General features: G+C 45.0%; 1 protein-coding gene across 3 annotated transcripts in view; it reads right to left on the bottom strand.

The window, feature by feature from the left end:
• The window catches only part of Dlgap2 (DLG associated protein 2), a 724,183-nt gene that overhangs the window by 564,272 nt on the left and 143,569 nt on the right, over positions 1-16,342 (bottom strand). For all 3 annotated transcript variants that reach the window (XM_021218882.1, XM_021218881.1, XM_029532253.1), the window contains one exon: positions 11,918-11,972. In XM_021218882.1, the coding sequence (XP_021074541.1) occupies positions 11,918-11,972 (55 nt within the window). The remainder of the gene's footprint in view (positions 1-11,917; positions 11,973-16,342) is intronic.

Here is a 16,342-nt window from a genome sequence, read left to right as displayed (position 1 = left end):
GAGGAAGAGGAGGAGGTTGTTTTCCTAACCTGACCTGAAATACAGGGGCAACTTCTGCCTGCCTACAGCCACTACTCTACTCTATGGCATCTAACAGGCTACCGACGCCGGCCACCCCACGTTTCTTATGTTCAAGGCCCTCTCTGCTGGGCTTCCCCATGATCTACTCGCTTTCTCCTATCTCACTCTCCACCACCAGGCCTCTGATACAAGCTCCTGTTCTATCCGGCTCAGTTAAAATACTTCTATTGCCTCCTAACACGATCATCTCCAGGGGTCACACAGATTGGAAAGATGCCTCCCAGCCCTGGGACCCTGTTTCAGATTCTACAGAGACACATTTAAATGTCACCAACTATTTTCCTCTTAGGGAAAAAAAAAGTCCTAAAGAGCAATACAACCACCTTCAGAACCTGGAGCTTCAGGTATAAACGTCACCCTGAATGGCAGGAGAAGCCCTGGATGCTGCCACATTCTGGATGGGAGGTGCCGGGTGGTGACATGGGAAGTTTCCGACGTCAGCGTGGCACCCCTGTGCCTGGAGTGACCATTCTCAGGGTCCTTCTCTGAACTCTCCTGAGACATCAGACTGTTGGAGCGGCTCCAGAAAAGGCTGTCTGCCAAGTCAGATGCAGACAAATCCCATTCACAGCTACGGGGACACCCGAGGAAGGGCTTACGGCTTCTTCTACAGCCTATGCCACAGTATAAAGTTTGTCACGTAGCAGATTCATGGTAACATGCCTCACAGTTACTCCACATACCAGACCCCAGGCTTCTAGACCAAGACCACTATCTTTCAATTGCAAAATTCTAAGTTTAACGTTGCCATTAAAAAAACAAAACAAAACAACAACAAAAAAAAACCAACTTTTTCCTTTCTCAATTTCATTATTTGCGCATCTGTCCTTAATATCTCTGCAAATTAACCCCAACTCCTACCTGAGGAAATGGCTGCTATAAATCAAGTGGGTTGAGGGTGATTTATATGCCACCCGAAAACTGTTAAGTAATGAGACTGTGCTGCTAAACAAGCCAGCCCGTGAGGGAAATCCATCACTGTCTTCACGGGAAGCCGCAGTTGTGAGGAAGGGAAGCTCATCATGCTAAGCAGGGTGTGGCGGAGGATGCAGGAACCAAGCGTCACCAGCCAAGGAACCAGCACAGTGGCCACCGGGTCCCTACACGAGACGGTCCATAAGGACATTTTAAGCTTGTCTGTAAGTTCAGCCAAGGGGACTAGAGAGATGGTCCAATGGTTGAGAACACTTACTGCTCTTGCAGAGGACCCAGTTAGATTCCTAGCATCCACAGGCCATCCCACAACCACCTGCAACTAGCCCCAAGGGACCCAAAGTCTCTGAATATTTTCTATAGACGCCTGAACTCACAAGGACATACCCATACACAGATACATGCACATATACATGATTCAAGACTTAATAAAAAATAAATATTTTTAAAATCCTAATCAATAATAGGTTTTACCAAAAGTAAAATACGGTGATAGTTTTTAGACTTTTTCATTTAGTAAAGAGTATTTTTACAATGAAATGTACCTATCATATAATGTTTGAGCTCAGTTTTGGTTGGTTTGTTTGTTTGTTTGTTTGTTTTTGACAAATATTCAAACTTCTCAATTTCAAAAGAAAGAATTCAGTGACTTTCACTTGATGGCTCCCTTTATATTATGAGGACTTCAGGAGGAAGCCAGCCCTTCCCGACACTAACGCCCTCCTTTTAGAACACCAATGAGAAGGCCCTGCGAGTGGAGGCCACTGTAGGATAAAGCAGAGGCATGTGGGTCAATTCTAAGAGGCATGGTTCTGAATTCCACTAATAAAAAGCCATCAGGCATCAGAAAGATAGATAGATTCTTGTTATGAGGATCTGGTCATCCCCATCAAACATGACACCTATGACGCACAATGCCTGACAGGTCACTGCTGCCAACCTCCACTGATAGAATCCCAAGCACGCTTCCACCCAGAACAAGGGCTCACCAGGTAACTCGCCCTCCAGTTCTCCCAGCCAAAGCCCTCACTGTCCATTGAGGGAAGGAACATGACATTCTCATGAGCAGAGAAAGAATGACAAATTTACTCCAGAAGAGCCCAGGTGAGTTATGAAAAACCAGGCTCCAATCCCATAGCTCAGGGTGTCCTGCATCTTGACAAGACAGGCAAGAACACCCTCTACCCCAACTCCCTACTAAAAGAGCCAAGCATCATGCAAAGATGGCAGCTAGGTCCCACATAGACAGCAGCTGGGTACAGTTGTGTTGGTAGAAGAGCCATCCCCACTCTCACACAGGTGGCCAGATTGCAGTAACAGATATACATACTCTGTCATATGGGAACAACAGAAAAGGCTAGCAAGTCACCAGCAAACCCATAAATGTCCCACGAAAAAGCCCATGTGGCAGACCTACATATACTGTGTATACACAAGCACCACACATACAGGCACTCCTGAACAACACTGGAACTTGCAGCCTGGGCAATGTACATTACAGGCTTCTGACAAGGAATCCCAGAGACCTGGAGTCCAAAGAAACTGGAAAGAGTATTAGCTGGGACCACAAATAATAGAATGGTGCTGTAGACCCAAAAATGCCTGACAAAAGAATGGAGGGAAACAAGAGGGGGGTTGCTTCATAAACCTGAAACAACACATGGAACAAAGAGGTGAAGGGGGTGTGTCACTGTGGTGTGAAAGACTGTGTAAAAAAACTTTTCCTGGGGACACGTGTCTACTCACCCCAGATAGGGAGCCCATAACACACCAAAGTACTGGTACCACCCAAGTCCAATTTGGTGAACCATGAGTTTTACTGGGGTTACTTACACAGTTATGAGTGAGGGGTTACAGGAACAGAAGCAACTCAAGGACAGGTGCATCACCAAGGCCCACCTCACATGGGTAATAGCTCACAAAGCTGGGGACACTGCACTGCCTGCAGGTAGCTCAACGGGCTAGGAAGTGTCCTTTCTAGGTGGCTGACTCTGTTGCTCCAAACTTCTAGCCATTTTCTTTTTCTTCCAAGCAGTTGATCTCATCTCAGAGTCTTTGCTGCTTGGCTTGACTGAGTCTTCTTTGCAGCTAAGCTTCACCAGTTAGAAAGAACCTCTCAGCTTTTACTGCTTTGCTTACTCCAGCAGGGAGGGGCCTGATGAATCTTGTCAGTTTCAGGGACTTCCTGAAGCTGTTTTGAGTGGTTTATCATTGGGCTTAAAGAGCTTTCCTAAAGGATGGAATGTTTCAGTCTAGGGGAAAACGTTATGCAACAGGTGTCACATGGTATTGGACCATATCTGAACAAAAAGCACAACACCAAGTATATGTATAGCCAGATCATCACCAAGCTAATTTGTAAGTGTTAAAAAACAATCACTTAGTAAGTCACCTCTTAGTAAAGAGAAAGCTCTCTGGCAAGATGAGAAGTTAGTTGTCCAGGCATATCACATTACAGGAGTCTGTGTCCTCCAAAAGGAAGCCATATGTGTGACACTATACAGGACCCTTGCTATGTCTGATATTTTCTCTACATTTCTCCGGAAGACTGTCAACATCCTTCTTACCTCAAGGTCATAGCAATCTGGTGTTTCTGTCCTGGGCACAACTGTAACCTGGCACATGATGACAGAGGATAAGCTCTACTGAGTTCTGGAAATCTCTTTCTTCAGTTCTTTGGGCAGGGTGGGTTCTCCTGAACCCCTTCTTTGGTTCCCTCCCTCTCTCCAGGTAGCAATCACCATGTAGCAGAGGGAGAGGGGCTAGAGCACACTGCCAATCCCAGAACCCCAGAATCAAGGGCCTAAAACCACTTGAGACAGGGTCCTTGTTATTACCAGCCCTGTTATATAGACCATTCCCCAGTACACATTAACCTCACTTCAGTCAACATCTTGGCCTGTCAAGTTCCTATCAAATGATTCATTCTTACATACCAAGACATTTTACTTTTAAAATGTGGCTTCTGAAGTCTGGCTTATATATTGATTATAATGTAATTTTTAAAGAAACATTGTTCAAAATCTTCAATAACCATAATATACTGTAATAGTTTATCATCCATTCAAAACCATTTACCTCAACCCAAATATGTTATATCTAAAAAATCTATAAAAATAATAAATGGGCCAATCTTTCCTTAAGTAAGAGCCAGCAGGAACTGGAATACCACTGTAATTCTCGTGAAGTAAATTCCACAATTGCCACACTGCTCGTGGTCATCTAGAAGCTTTTGTTTGTCAATGAACAAGGCCACTAGCCAGCCCACCCTTGGGAGATCAAGTTAGGTGTGTGATAGCCTTGCAGTCTCTTGGAAAGATTTGTGCTCCGTCCAGCAGCCTAGGCAGGAAGTGCCATAGCTCTATGTGGACTATTTCAATGCCTGTGAATTGACCCAGCTTGTCGGGCAACTGGTAGACCCCTGTTTCTATTACAGGATTAACTATCAACAACACTCATCATCTTAGGGAATTTTAACTGACTCTAACAACTAACAGGCACATTTGAAAGCAGGAGCCAGTATCTAAAATCTTGAATTCTCAGCAAGCACACACACGCACGCACACATATGCACAAATGGCAATAACAATAAAAAATGTCCTCAGCACTCAGCAAAGATTGTTATTCCAGATCTGGGAAAGCAACGGACACAATCATTTCAAAAATGCTTAAATGGGGGAACATCCACATGGCAGTACAAAACACCTCAATGCCTCATAAAATGTCTAAGGACTGACTCTTCACTCTGCAAAGCAAAGCTCAAGTGAATCAGAGAGCCAAAGCACATTCCTATTGTTATACAGGCTGCTCTTATTCATAAAGGCTGGCCCTCCTGAGGGCTGTCCTCCAAGATTGGCTCAGACAAAGATTCTGGTGAGAAATAACGTTTCCTAAGAAGACACATTTTGGGGGAGTACAGGAATTAGCTTGGAAGTTTAGACCCGAGGAAGGGGGTGTCTGAGCCACCAGTGCAAACATGAAGACACAGAAACAAGCAATGTTGACTGAGGCATCTTCACATGTCCACATAGCAACCTAATCCTGACTCTGGGCTGCTTCTCACACCTTAGGAAGCCCGCAAGCTGGGTTTTATGCCACTGGCTCCTGCATGGTGTAATCACGGACTTCTGTGGGGTCCAGGAAGGGGTCATTCAGAGGTTACCACACTTGCTGCCTCTCTATATTTTTTCATCCCTAAAAGGCCAACTCAGCTTTCTTCAAATCCCCATTTGGCGGTTTTGCTTAGTCAGGATGGACTGTTTCCACATCATGCAAACACACTGAAACAAATCCCAAGGAAAGACCCTTCCTATCCATGGGAAGTACTAGAATAAATCAAAGCCTTCAACTATGTGTGGTCCACGAGGAACCTCCACCTCTGGAGAGACTTGGTGCCAAGGGTTTGACCAACCTCTAACATTCAATTATTATATTGCATTAACCAATAGAGGAAACTTGTTTTGAGCATGCACTGGATCAATTCAGGATGTGGAAGTCATGCCAGAGCCGCAGTATCGTAACAATCAGGGACGTCCTAACCCTTCCCACCAACCCCATCCTGGGCCCTCACGCTCCTCTCTGTTCCATACCCACTCTCCACGCTCAGCAGCACCTTTAGAAATCATGCCCATATGCAACCCTCCCCCAAGTCTTAGCAGTAACTAAGTCTTTGGAGATATAAGCCATTATTCAATTTCGGTGCTCCACATCGGAACATGTGTGGATGTGTAGTTCCTTCTCTCTTACTTGAGTTACAAGCTAGGAGAAGCTGCAAATTTTGAAAGCCTATGAGCATCATTACATCTCCTCCCAGCCTTTCCTTTGCCACAAGTCCTGCAGGGACAGCCTTTCCTGCTCCTGATAAGAAACATGGCTAAGTCCTGGGTTGGGCCACCTGAAGCACTTTGTGTAACCTGACTGACCCAGCTCCTGGTGGCTTGGTAGAACCCAATGAAGAGGAGGGTGAGAACTGCTAGGTTTCCATTTAATCTCCACTCCTCAGATCAGCATTTTGTTTCATAGTAATAAGAGGAGGTAGTCTAAGGCTATCCCCTCACCTTTGGTAACTTAGACCTTAGACTATGCTTGCCAATCAGCCAACACGCTGGTATCAACCTTCATTTTTGCCATAAGTTTCATGTACAGGTGAACATGCTCTTGACTTAACGCCAACACGAATTTAAGATAGCTAATAAACGAATGGGTAGGAAAAGAATGGCAGAAAGGAGAAAGGAATAGGGAGTGTTCAGTGAGGCAAAGTCATGGTTTAACGTACCAAGAGAGAGGTAGAGAGCACTGGGCAATGTAGAGCACGGTAGACAGGAACAAACTATGGAAGGGTGTGTTGGGTGTGTTTATTGTTTATCTCGAAATGAGGTGTGCATCAGCCACACAGCACCAGATGCTACTGGGGTGGGCGTGGGCTATGCAATGCTGACCTGAGATACTCCTTAGCCTTCTCACTGGAGCAGGGAGCTTCCTAAGATACTCCTGAGGTAGCATGGCTGTCAGGAGTCCTACAGCCGCGTGCATGGAAACGGGAACAGTACTTCTGAAGGAACCCTCACTGTGTCTTCTCCACAGTGCCCCACCGCAGACCAGATTTCAGAGCACCCACCTGCAGTGTCACCACTAACAAAGGTCTTGCCTGTGTGCCTTTTTTTCTAGCCTACAGAGCTTAAAAAGTAAAAAACTCTGGGGGGTGGGGTGCGGTGTCACTTCCTCTCTCGAGTATCTGGAGCACATTCTGAGATGTTAGGAAAGGTGCAAAGGTTAGCATGCAGCCACTCGGGCTTGGAAAGGACGACACAGGGTAAGAATCATCCCTCACGTTCCCAAATAGGAGGTGGTAGTCAGGGCAAGCTGAGCGCCTCCTCGAGAAGTTATTTGGCCACTCCCAGCCGCAGAGAGCTGTGGTGGCCTCTAATGGGTGGTGAACTTGGGGGATATTATGAAGGGACATTGTTCAAACTACAGGGTAAGTCTGAAATCTCTCAGAGAAGAATCAAGAGCATTGGCCACAGGCCTCATGGCCTCTTGTCTACGTACCACTATCACCAGTGAGAAACCAAGTGAAGAGTACCCAGGTCTGTGGGAGTCGATAGCTCAGGCTCCATACATAAGCATGCTACAGGGCTGGGAACAAACACAGTTCATTCTGGGCTTTATCTCTACTGGAGTGCCTATTTTATGTCTATTTTAATGAATAACTCCCATCTAAGATACAATGAGACCTATAGGTGAAGAAAACCCACATGGAATAAAGCTATTTTGGTCCTAAAACTATTGATCTATAAACTTACATCCTGGCAGTAGTTTTGAAACACTACCAATTTTGTAATAAAACCCTTTTTCAGTTTATGAAATTAAGCCCTTTGATGCATGAGAGGCTGTTCCTCTGTCTTTGGTTGGTGGGCCAGGGGTGAGAGCACAGGAAAACAAGCATTCTGCTCACTCAACAATGGCACAGAGTGTTGGGAGACAGAGAAAGCAAATCTCCACAGCTCACAGCACTTACTTTCTCCATTTAGCTCGGGGCCCGTTATTCTTAGTTTATGAATCATATCATATGGCATTCCATTTGCACAACCTCAATTCTTTTTTGAAAGGGAAAAAAAGGTAGTATAAATAATTGCAGTAACTGGGTAAAAGAGCTCAATTGAAGCATTTGGCCTCTCAGAGAATAAACCATCAACCCATAATATTAAAATGGCATCACTTGGCACTCTGTGTCCCTGTGTGTGCACTCTGTGTATGACACATCCCCCCAGGACCCTTCCATGCATGGTACTTACTATAGTCACCCCATGAGCTCCATATCCACCCAGGTCCCTCTTCCCACACACTAACATCACCATCCCTCATCTACATCATTCTGCCCTGCACTTTGTCAGAGAGTCACACATAGACAGGAAGGATATCCTGAGGTTATTGTAGCATCACAGAGCAACACAGTGTGAGATGCTGAGTGAGTTACAGAACAATGTTCCGCAGCTATGTAGAGGAGAAAGCCAGGAAGTGGGGTCTGTGTTCTATCATCTGCAGAGGGCAGTGTCTTTCCTTCACATGCAACAGCCAAAGCTAGTACCAAAGCTCTAAACCAAAGGCACTGCAGAGCCACGACGCAGTCTCTTCTCTGCCACACCAGGAAACCACATTCCCACCATATGTGTATGAACCAAGTGCCCCGTCTCAGGCACCAGTCACTTCGAGTCACGCTCCTGCAGATGGGCTGTAGAAAAAGAACAAACTGACACGTTGGTTTCCCCTTATGTCTTCTCTGTGAAATTACAAGATATTGAAAAACCTTTGGCTCATGAGAAACCCAGTAGATATAAAATTACCACCCTTTCTTCTCATTTCAACAGAGATGTCTGTCCCCTCTGTTTTCTGAACTAAATTTGTAAGCTGGCCAGCAGTCACTCTAGTTTCAACAACCCCCCTGCTTCTTGGATGGTTGATGACGTATAATTTAAGTTGACTGTGTTGTAGGCTACTAAAGTCCTAAGCAAATATATATATATATATATATATATATATATATATATATATATATCTCATGCAAAAAACAGATCTGTTCAACATATGTGAATATTGTAAAATTAGGGATCCTATTTCAAACATTAGGTTTTAATCCAAGATTCTATTCAGCCCAAACACACTAAGAAATTTACACCACATGGGGACCATGTTTAACCACAGTCAGTACCTGGGGAAGGCTGCACAGGAGACGGTCAAAAGTCTCTAGCTGCCCAAAGGACTGATCAGAGTACAAGGCCCTCTCATTCTCTTCCCAGGACCTTTACAGCAGAACTGGGAATGGGCCATGGTGGGAGAATTGGCAACATGGAAACTGGCAAACACTAGGGGGTGGGGTTCTCACCTCCCCAGCGTCATCCTGCGGAGGAAAGGTGTGTGAGTAGCAGTTCTCACTGGCAGCCAGGCAACCTTGGAGACAGATATGCTCAGGTGTTTCAAGAATGCCATCCCGAGCTGGCAAAGAAGCAAGAATCACAGCCGCACATCAAGATCATTAAGCTCTTTCTGTTCAACTTCCCTGAAGAACATCTTCACTATCACCTTTCTGTGACTTTGGAATGAAATATAGCCCAAAGTCAAATCTCCCAGCATGCTTAGTCTGCGTACAGCCTGTCACTTTGTTGTTGTCAAGGCCTGTGGGGAATGAATGTTTTTGCCATTCTGTGAGATGAATTTGTTCCCAAAAATGTCTTCATTCTTGGTGGCAGAACAGGCTGTCTCCTGAAGGACGAGGACAAACACCCTGAGGCAGCCAATCCCAGAAGCAAGGGAGAGCCTGCTCATAGCGCCCCACGCTCTGCTGTCCCACAACCTGTGTGACCACGCTGAGACAAACTGCTAACAAACAAGATCAGAACCCACATGTAAGAACAAAATAGCTGCCAGCAGTTGCATGGTCTGTCACACTAAAAGGGAAATACACACAATCAGTTGCGACTAATACCATCCTCTAATCTTCTTACACACAAATCTTACGAAGCAGGAAGAACAGGAGAAAACTCAATAGTTTATACTGCGTGCTGCATTTTATACAGAAACCAAAGTTCCCACGCCCCAGAAGGTAAAGGCGGAAAGTGTTCAAGCAATACAAGAGATAAGCATGTCTTAGAGTGGCAAGCCTGTGCTGCCTATAACCCTGTGAAGACAGGTTAGCTTTTATCTTGGAGCTCACCAGCTATAATCAAAAGATGTAGGTAAGGAAGTTGCTGTTCAGAAAAGTTTTCAAACTCACCCGGAGGTCAGCACGCCCTGTGGCCCTTCAGCCACCGATGTATGACCCACCACTTTGAATAGAGGCACACAGGAAACAACCCTGAGACACGGGGATGTGACAAGGGTAATTAATATCCCAAAAGCTGAGGCCAGTGCCCACAGCTGTTGGCTGGGTTAATAAGGTACACAGGTCTCAACCCAAAGGCAAGAAATGGGACACACTATTAAAAGTCACTGACATCAGGAAAGGAAAAGGTCTGAAAGTAAAAACTGAATTCAACCCAGAACTACAAACATACTGGGAACTCTCCCACCAAGCCCGCACCTCAGTTATAGTGTGGTCTTAGGTTGCATTCCCCGTGTGCTTCAGAAAGCTGGTGTGCCCATGGGTTTCCTTCACAAAACAGCAAAGGCAAAAACTCATGCTCAGCATTTGCCTTCGTTCTCTTATGAACAAATTCCAAAACAAGGTAGTATAGAGAAACATCACTAATTAATTAATCCACCTTTTAAGCTCATTCATCAAAATTATCACATGCAATTAAATTAGGGCAAAAGAATTCTATCTTTTATTTCAAAACCAGCCATGTTTAATTCAGAAAGACTGAACTCGGCGAAGGCAGCCTTCCTGGGTCCAGGCACCAACAAACAGTGCTCTTAGGAAATGAAAATAAATTACCTTGAGGTGGCAACATCTCCCAAACTCACTTGAAGCTTTGTGTACATCAAAGTGTCTCAAAATACTAAAAACTCTTTTTATTTAATTTTTTTTAACTTTTTAAAATGTTTTGTTTGTTTTTTCCAGTAAAAATTCATTTTAGCCCTGAAAGTCCACTGGTAACTTCATGTACCAGAGTTCAGCTTGTTTTCACTGCCTTGACGTCATATGTGAAATGGCCCAAGCAACTTGACCCCCGCCCTCCTCACATGTCACCATGCTTCTTCACAGTATGTGTCCAGCATCTTCAGTACTAACCAAGACTGTCAGAAAACACCGGCTTAAACTATATGCAACTGTGTTGCATCTATGTTTCTCTATAAATACAGTAAGCAAGATACAACTGTTTCAATAAAAAGAAACAAACTCTTTGAAAAGGATGACATTGGTAACAATATATCCACAATTCTTACTTTAAAGGATGTCAATTTGTTTCCCCCAAACCACTGTATTTACCTTGGGATATGCAACATAAGCCCTTCTGCCCTCAGTGACCATGACTCTTTATATGCATCACCTGGCAGTGGAAATGTCACCAGAGCAAATGCCTGAGTGTCATCCCAGAAGACAGACAATCTGAAAACCTCCATTTCATACCCAACAAAAATATCCCAGCACGTGCACTGGTACTTGAGGAGACAGTGATTTTAGGAATCTGCGAGCTCTGCAAAGCCCTTTGCAAGAAGCAGCTGCATCCATTACCCGAGTCTTGGAGTCTGAGACTTTTCATTTTGATGAAAATAACTTCAATGACAGGCTGTCTGCATGGAATAATCAAAGCTACAGAGCTACAGAAAACACACCTCACATTCTCCTCTTTAATGTTAAACCAAGTCCCATAATGGCTTTTAGACCTTCTTTCTCTCCACATTTCCTTAGAAACAATGCAGAGCACTTAGGCTCTGCCCACAGCATCCATCCATGATACAGCACAACACAAATATGCACCGCAAGATCCCTATCCCATCCGGCTCGCTGGAGGCCTGAAGAGCACGCACACAGCCAGCTCCCACCCTGATGGCCGAATGGACAGCAAACACCCCAGACTGCCAAAACAAACAGCTGTTTTTAGAAAATATGTATAATAAGCAAACAAAACAGCTTTGGAGGTGATGTATTCAGCTTGATTTAAAAAATAGCCAATTTCCCTTAAAAAAAAAAAAAACAAGACTATAAGCATGTGAATTCATTTCTTTGGTCAGTAAAAACAGAAATATGGATTCAGCTTGTAATTTAACAGACAACTGAGTATCCCATCTTTTCTGTTAGCAAAAAAAAACAATGAGAGAGAGAGAGAGAGAGAGACAGACAGACAGACAGACAGACAGAAAGAGACAGAGAGAGAACTGCAAAAAGCCTGCAAAACATCTAAATCCAGCATCGCATTTGGTCACTGACATACAACCCGTGGTCTCAGAGCAGGAAAAGTCCTACCTGTGTTCCTGTCTGGTAAGATGCAGCAGTGCTTCTGCAGGATGCCGGGCAGAACCTGTTCCAAAACACATAAATAAAAGGTACCTGGTTATTATGCAGGCAGAGGTAAAGCACTTCATTAGCTACTGTAAGGGACTTTCTAATAAGATCATTCGGTGTGGCACAAAAGTCGCTGAACCCGAGACGGACTCAATGATCAACCTGTATGGGAAAAGCTGATAACGTGCATCTTTCATCAAAAAGGTTAAGCAAATAAGTGTGCTGATTGCATATGGTTCTCCTGGGATGTGGCTGCCACTGAGTAATGCACACCCTAATGGGCCCTAAGAGATCTGGAACATGGCTCTGGAGGGTCTGCTGTGTGCAGGGAATTGGGCGCACCAATTTTCCAGGTGGCTTTTAAAACATTAGGTGTAATTAGAGCCTGACAATGGACTCTCGCTGGGACGTTCTGCTGGATCTTCAGTGACGACCTAGCCCCAGCGGCTGTCATCCCTCATCCAGAAAACTTGTGGGGAAATGTAAAGAGCTCTGTTAGGAGTCTAAGCTTGGTGACAAAAGGTGAAGGGAGAGTCTCATTTGATTTAAGGGAGAAAACAATAGAAATTGCTTTTGTCAAGAAAATCCTACAATGTAAAGCTTCTGCATGGGCCGGAACGAGTCTGCAACAGGCGATTCTCAGCAGAAAATATATGACCATGCCTCCTAAGCCACTCAGAAAAAAGCTGAACTCTCCCATGCTCCACAAGACCAGGCATGACGGCCCTTGGTCAGCAGTGGCAGCTGTCCAGAGATTTCAGCCAGGACGGTAATGTGACTTTAGAGAAATGGATTCCATACAACTGATAGCCATGTCCCAAGGAAACACCAGGAACTCGACTTCCTCCACTCCCTGAGAATGCCTTGTGTACAGTAAAGAATGCTTTTTATCCTAAATATAATCGGCTGTACAGAACAGCATAAATAACTTCTGAAGCTGGATAAAATCTACTTACACAAAACATCAAGCAAAATAAAGCAATAAGCAAATCTGTATCTACTAAATGCTATGGAAAACACGGGGTTAGAGTTCAAAACGCATATCTGATTTTTGCCCGGTTAACTGCTGCATTGGGACACAAATCTTAGCTTATGAAAGCTTCATTCGATTAATCTCCAAGAGCATGGTAGGAACCGCAGTGTCAGCTATAGCCTATGATCCAGAGCCTATGGTGTTGATGGTCTCCATCAACCAGGACTATCCCCTGGGTTTAGGTCTGACTCCTCCTTGAGAGCAGCCCTGAGCTTTCAAGGCTTAGAATGCAGGGACACAGAGTAACTCTTGTTGAGTATGGCCCTCTCAAGAAGGAAACTGACTATGAACCCAGTAGTTATACTGATGAGGTCTCTCCACAGTTGGCTCTGTCTCTCTGAGTCGGTATTAGAATTACTACAATTTTACCTTTCCCCTGGGTCTTGAACTGAGAGACCTGTGCTTAAGCCAGGTCCTAAAGGCCATGCTGTATATAGAAATGTCTAACCTGAGAACCACTACGTTGAGGAATAGTCATGTCCATTTATTGACATGTGACCTTAGAGACTGATCAATGATTCCCAGGGACAGCCACTCTGAGTCAAGGTCTCTGGGTTAAGCCATGTGGACACCTGCCTCTGGAGCACTGATAGCTTCACACTCAAGCTTCCTGCTCCCCCCTCAGAGCTTTCCCAAGCTGCTGCTAGCCCCCCAAAAAAGCCGCCAGCATAATCCAGGGATCTCACTTTTGATGTCTTTGAAGTAATATTCCCTCCCCGACACAGCCTCAATTTTTTCTTTTCTTTCTTTCTTTTTTTTTTTTTTTTTTTTTTTAACCATGCCACGTAGCTTTCATTTGACCACAAACAGGAAAATATAAGGAGCCTGAAGAAGTCATAAACAGTCCATGGTAGAATTCACCTTGACTTTCCCAAAGGCGGACGATTTGTGTTCAAAAATGGCGCCTATATCTAATCTTGACAATCTCCTCCCCGCCTCCATCCTGGATAAGACACCTGCACTAAATCTTGGGTACAGCCGCAGACTCCCAAATGCCAGGCACACATCACTTCCTTGCAGCCAGCTTAAGGGAACATCCAGGCAGGACTGTAATGGGTTTATTTCCTTCTCTCTGAAGGATTTACAGAAGGCAGCCAAAGGAGAATGAAATTATCTTGCCTGCCCAAAGGCACTTTAAAAGTTCAATCCTGCTCAACCTGTCTATTCTTTGAGAGCATTTAACTGTTGGAGATAATTGGAGACATTATGCTCTGCTGTCCAGAGTCAGGAGAGATGAACAACAAATCCAAAGACCCCCAGAACCCCTATCAGCCCAACCCAAGGTCTCAGAGTGTCCATCATTCCACATTCTGAGGAGACCCTGGCGGATAGCTATGCAGTGTACATTTAGATTCTTCCAGCTAGAGATCTGCTTCCTAAATAAAAACTCTAACGTCTCAAATATCTGAGATGGGTTGGTTGACAATCGTGTGAAGGCAAGGCCACAAGGGTGAGGAAACGCATGAATGGAAGGGCGACCATGTGGGGATGAACACACATGGATGGAGGGAAGGCCATGTGAGCTGTGTATGTATGAAGCGAACACCATGAGCACGTGTGCATAGGAGGCCATAATAATGCCCACATGAAGAGAGGGCTTTGCTGATACATGCCTGTGGGGGGAAGACCATGTAGAGAGACTTCCTCTCTAGGTACCACCTTCTTAGATCAGAGACGAAAACATAGCCCCACAGGGAGACTGACACTTCTGCAATATTATCTGAAGATTTAGATTCCATATGTCTGGTCACTCTGGCTGTACCTCACATTCTCTAGGCTACACTGGCCATGGACTGGTGTTTAATAGTATAGACCTGAATCCATCTTTACTTTCAGGTGGTGATGCGAAGGCCTGGGGAAGACTCAGATCACGCAACTCTGGTCACTCAGGCAGTACCTATGGGCGGTTTTCCTCTATTCCCCTTACTCAGGTCCCAGGTAACTATAACCTCTCCCTGTCTCTGAATATCAGAACACGTGGCCTTTCTCTGTCCCCCACTGACATCTTTCTGGACAGTAGTCCCTAGAGGGTTAGAGGTCAGTGGTCCTCTGACCTCTGACCCTCCCATGGCTTCTGAGCTTGAAGGGCCTCTAGAGTAGGGAGCACAGCAGTTCAGTTGTTTAAAGTCCTAGTGATCTGAGAAACTCCTGCTATATAGAATATCAGTCTCTCAAAGAGGACGCAGTAGGTGACATGTATGGGTGGCTTAGAACATTTAAATATCCTGCTACACAGTCTGCAGACCTGAAATCTAAAACCAAGGTATAGAGTTATGAATCACTTAAAGGCTCCAAGAATGCCTATTTATGCCTCTCAACTCCTTATGGTTTCTGGCACACTGGGCTTATAGCTACATCCCTCCAACCTCCATTGTATCTACATGGCCTTTCTCTATCTCTCTACAGGGTCTTTCCTCCACAGACATGTGTCAGCAAGGCCCTCTCTTCATGTGTGCATTATTATGGCCTCCTATGCACATGTGCTCATGGTGATCGCTCCATACATACACAGCTCACGTGGCCTTCCCTCCATCCATGTGTGTCCATCCCCATATGGACGCCCTTCCATTCATGTGTTTCCTCGCCCTTGTGACCTTGCCTTGTCAACCAACCCACCTTCTCCTGCATGTGCCCACATGTCCTTTTTACAAATAGTCTAATTCAATTAGAGCCTACCTCATGGCTTCGTTTACCTTTGTTAATTCTTGTAGGGCTCTGTATCTGAATTGAGGCATATTGTGAGGTGCTTAGGGGGAAAAGAATTCAGCCCATAATGAGGTAAAATGCAGCAGTTAGGGAGCTCCCCATAACGTGGTAAAGCACAGCAATTAGGGAGTTCCAGTGAGGGATCCTAATGTCATCAATATCATTTATTGGCAAGTCATGGAGTTTTCTAGGTTTGAATTTGTTGCAAGATAATAAACCCAGGGCTTCTTCAAAATGTGGCCTGGACTCTCCTGGCTACCAGGAGTCTGTTTTCTCACCACAACAGCATTATTAACATAACCCCCTTGATCTCTCAACTTGACCTCCGTGTTTTCTGATGCTCTCCCTCCATAGCTCCTTTGGTATGGCAACAGACTCGTTCCCACTGGAATGGACCACAGTCTACCCTTCTCCTGTGCCTGCCCACAGCAAACTCTTGTGTTCTTGGATCTGCCCTCCCCCCACCCTGTACTTCTGAGTCATTCCATCCTGCAATTGTTGGTTTGAGTTCATATTTAGCTTCAAGCTGCCCCACCCTTGCTGAGCCCTCACACGGAACAGAAAACCCCATGAGTGGGTGTCTGGTTGTTTGGGGACTTGGGGGTCAGTTGTGTTGGGTGGGTGCTGAGTAGAGCCTGGGAGAGGAT

This window comes from Mus pahari, chromosome 19 (assembly GCF_900095145.1).
Source record: "Mus pahari chromosome 19, PAHARI_EIJ_v1.1, whole genome shotgun sequence".
Classification (NCBI taxonomy): Eukaryota; Metazoa; Chordata; class Mammalia; order Rodentia; family Muridae; genus Mus; species Mus pahari.
Note: the sequence above shows the minus strand (reverse complement) of the source record. Positions and strands in the feature narration are given on the sequence as shown.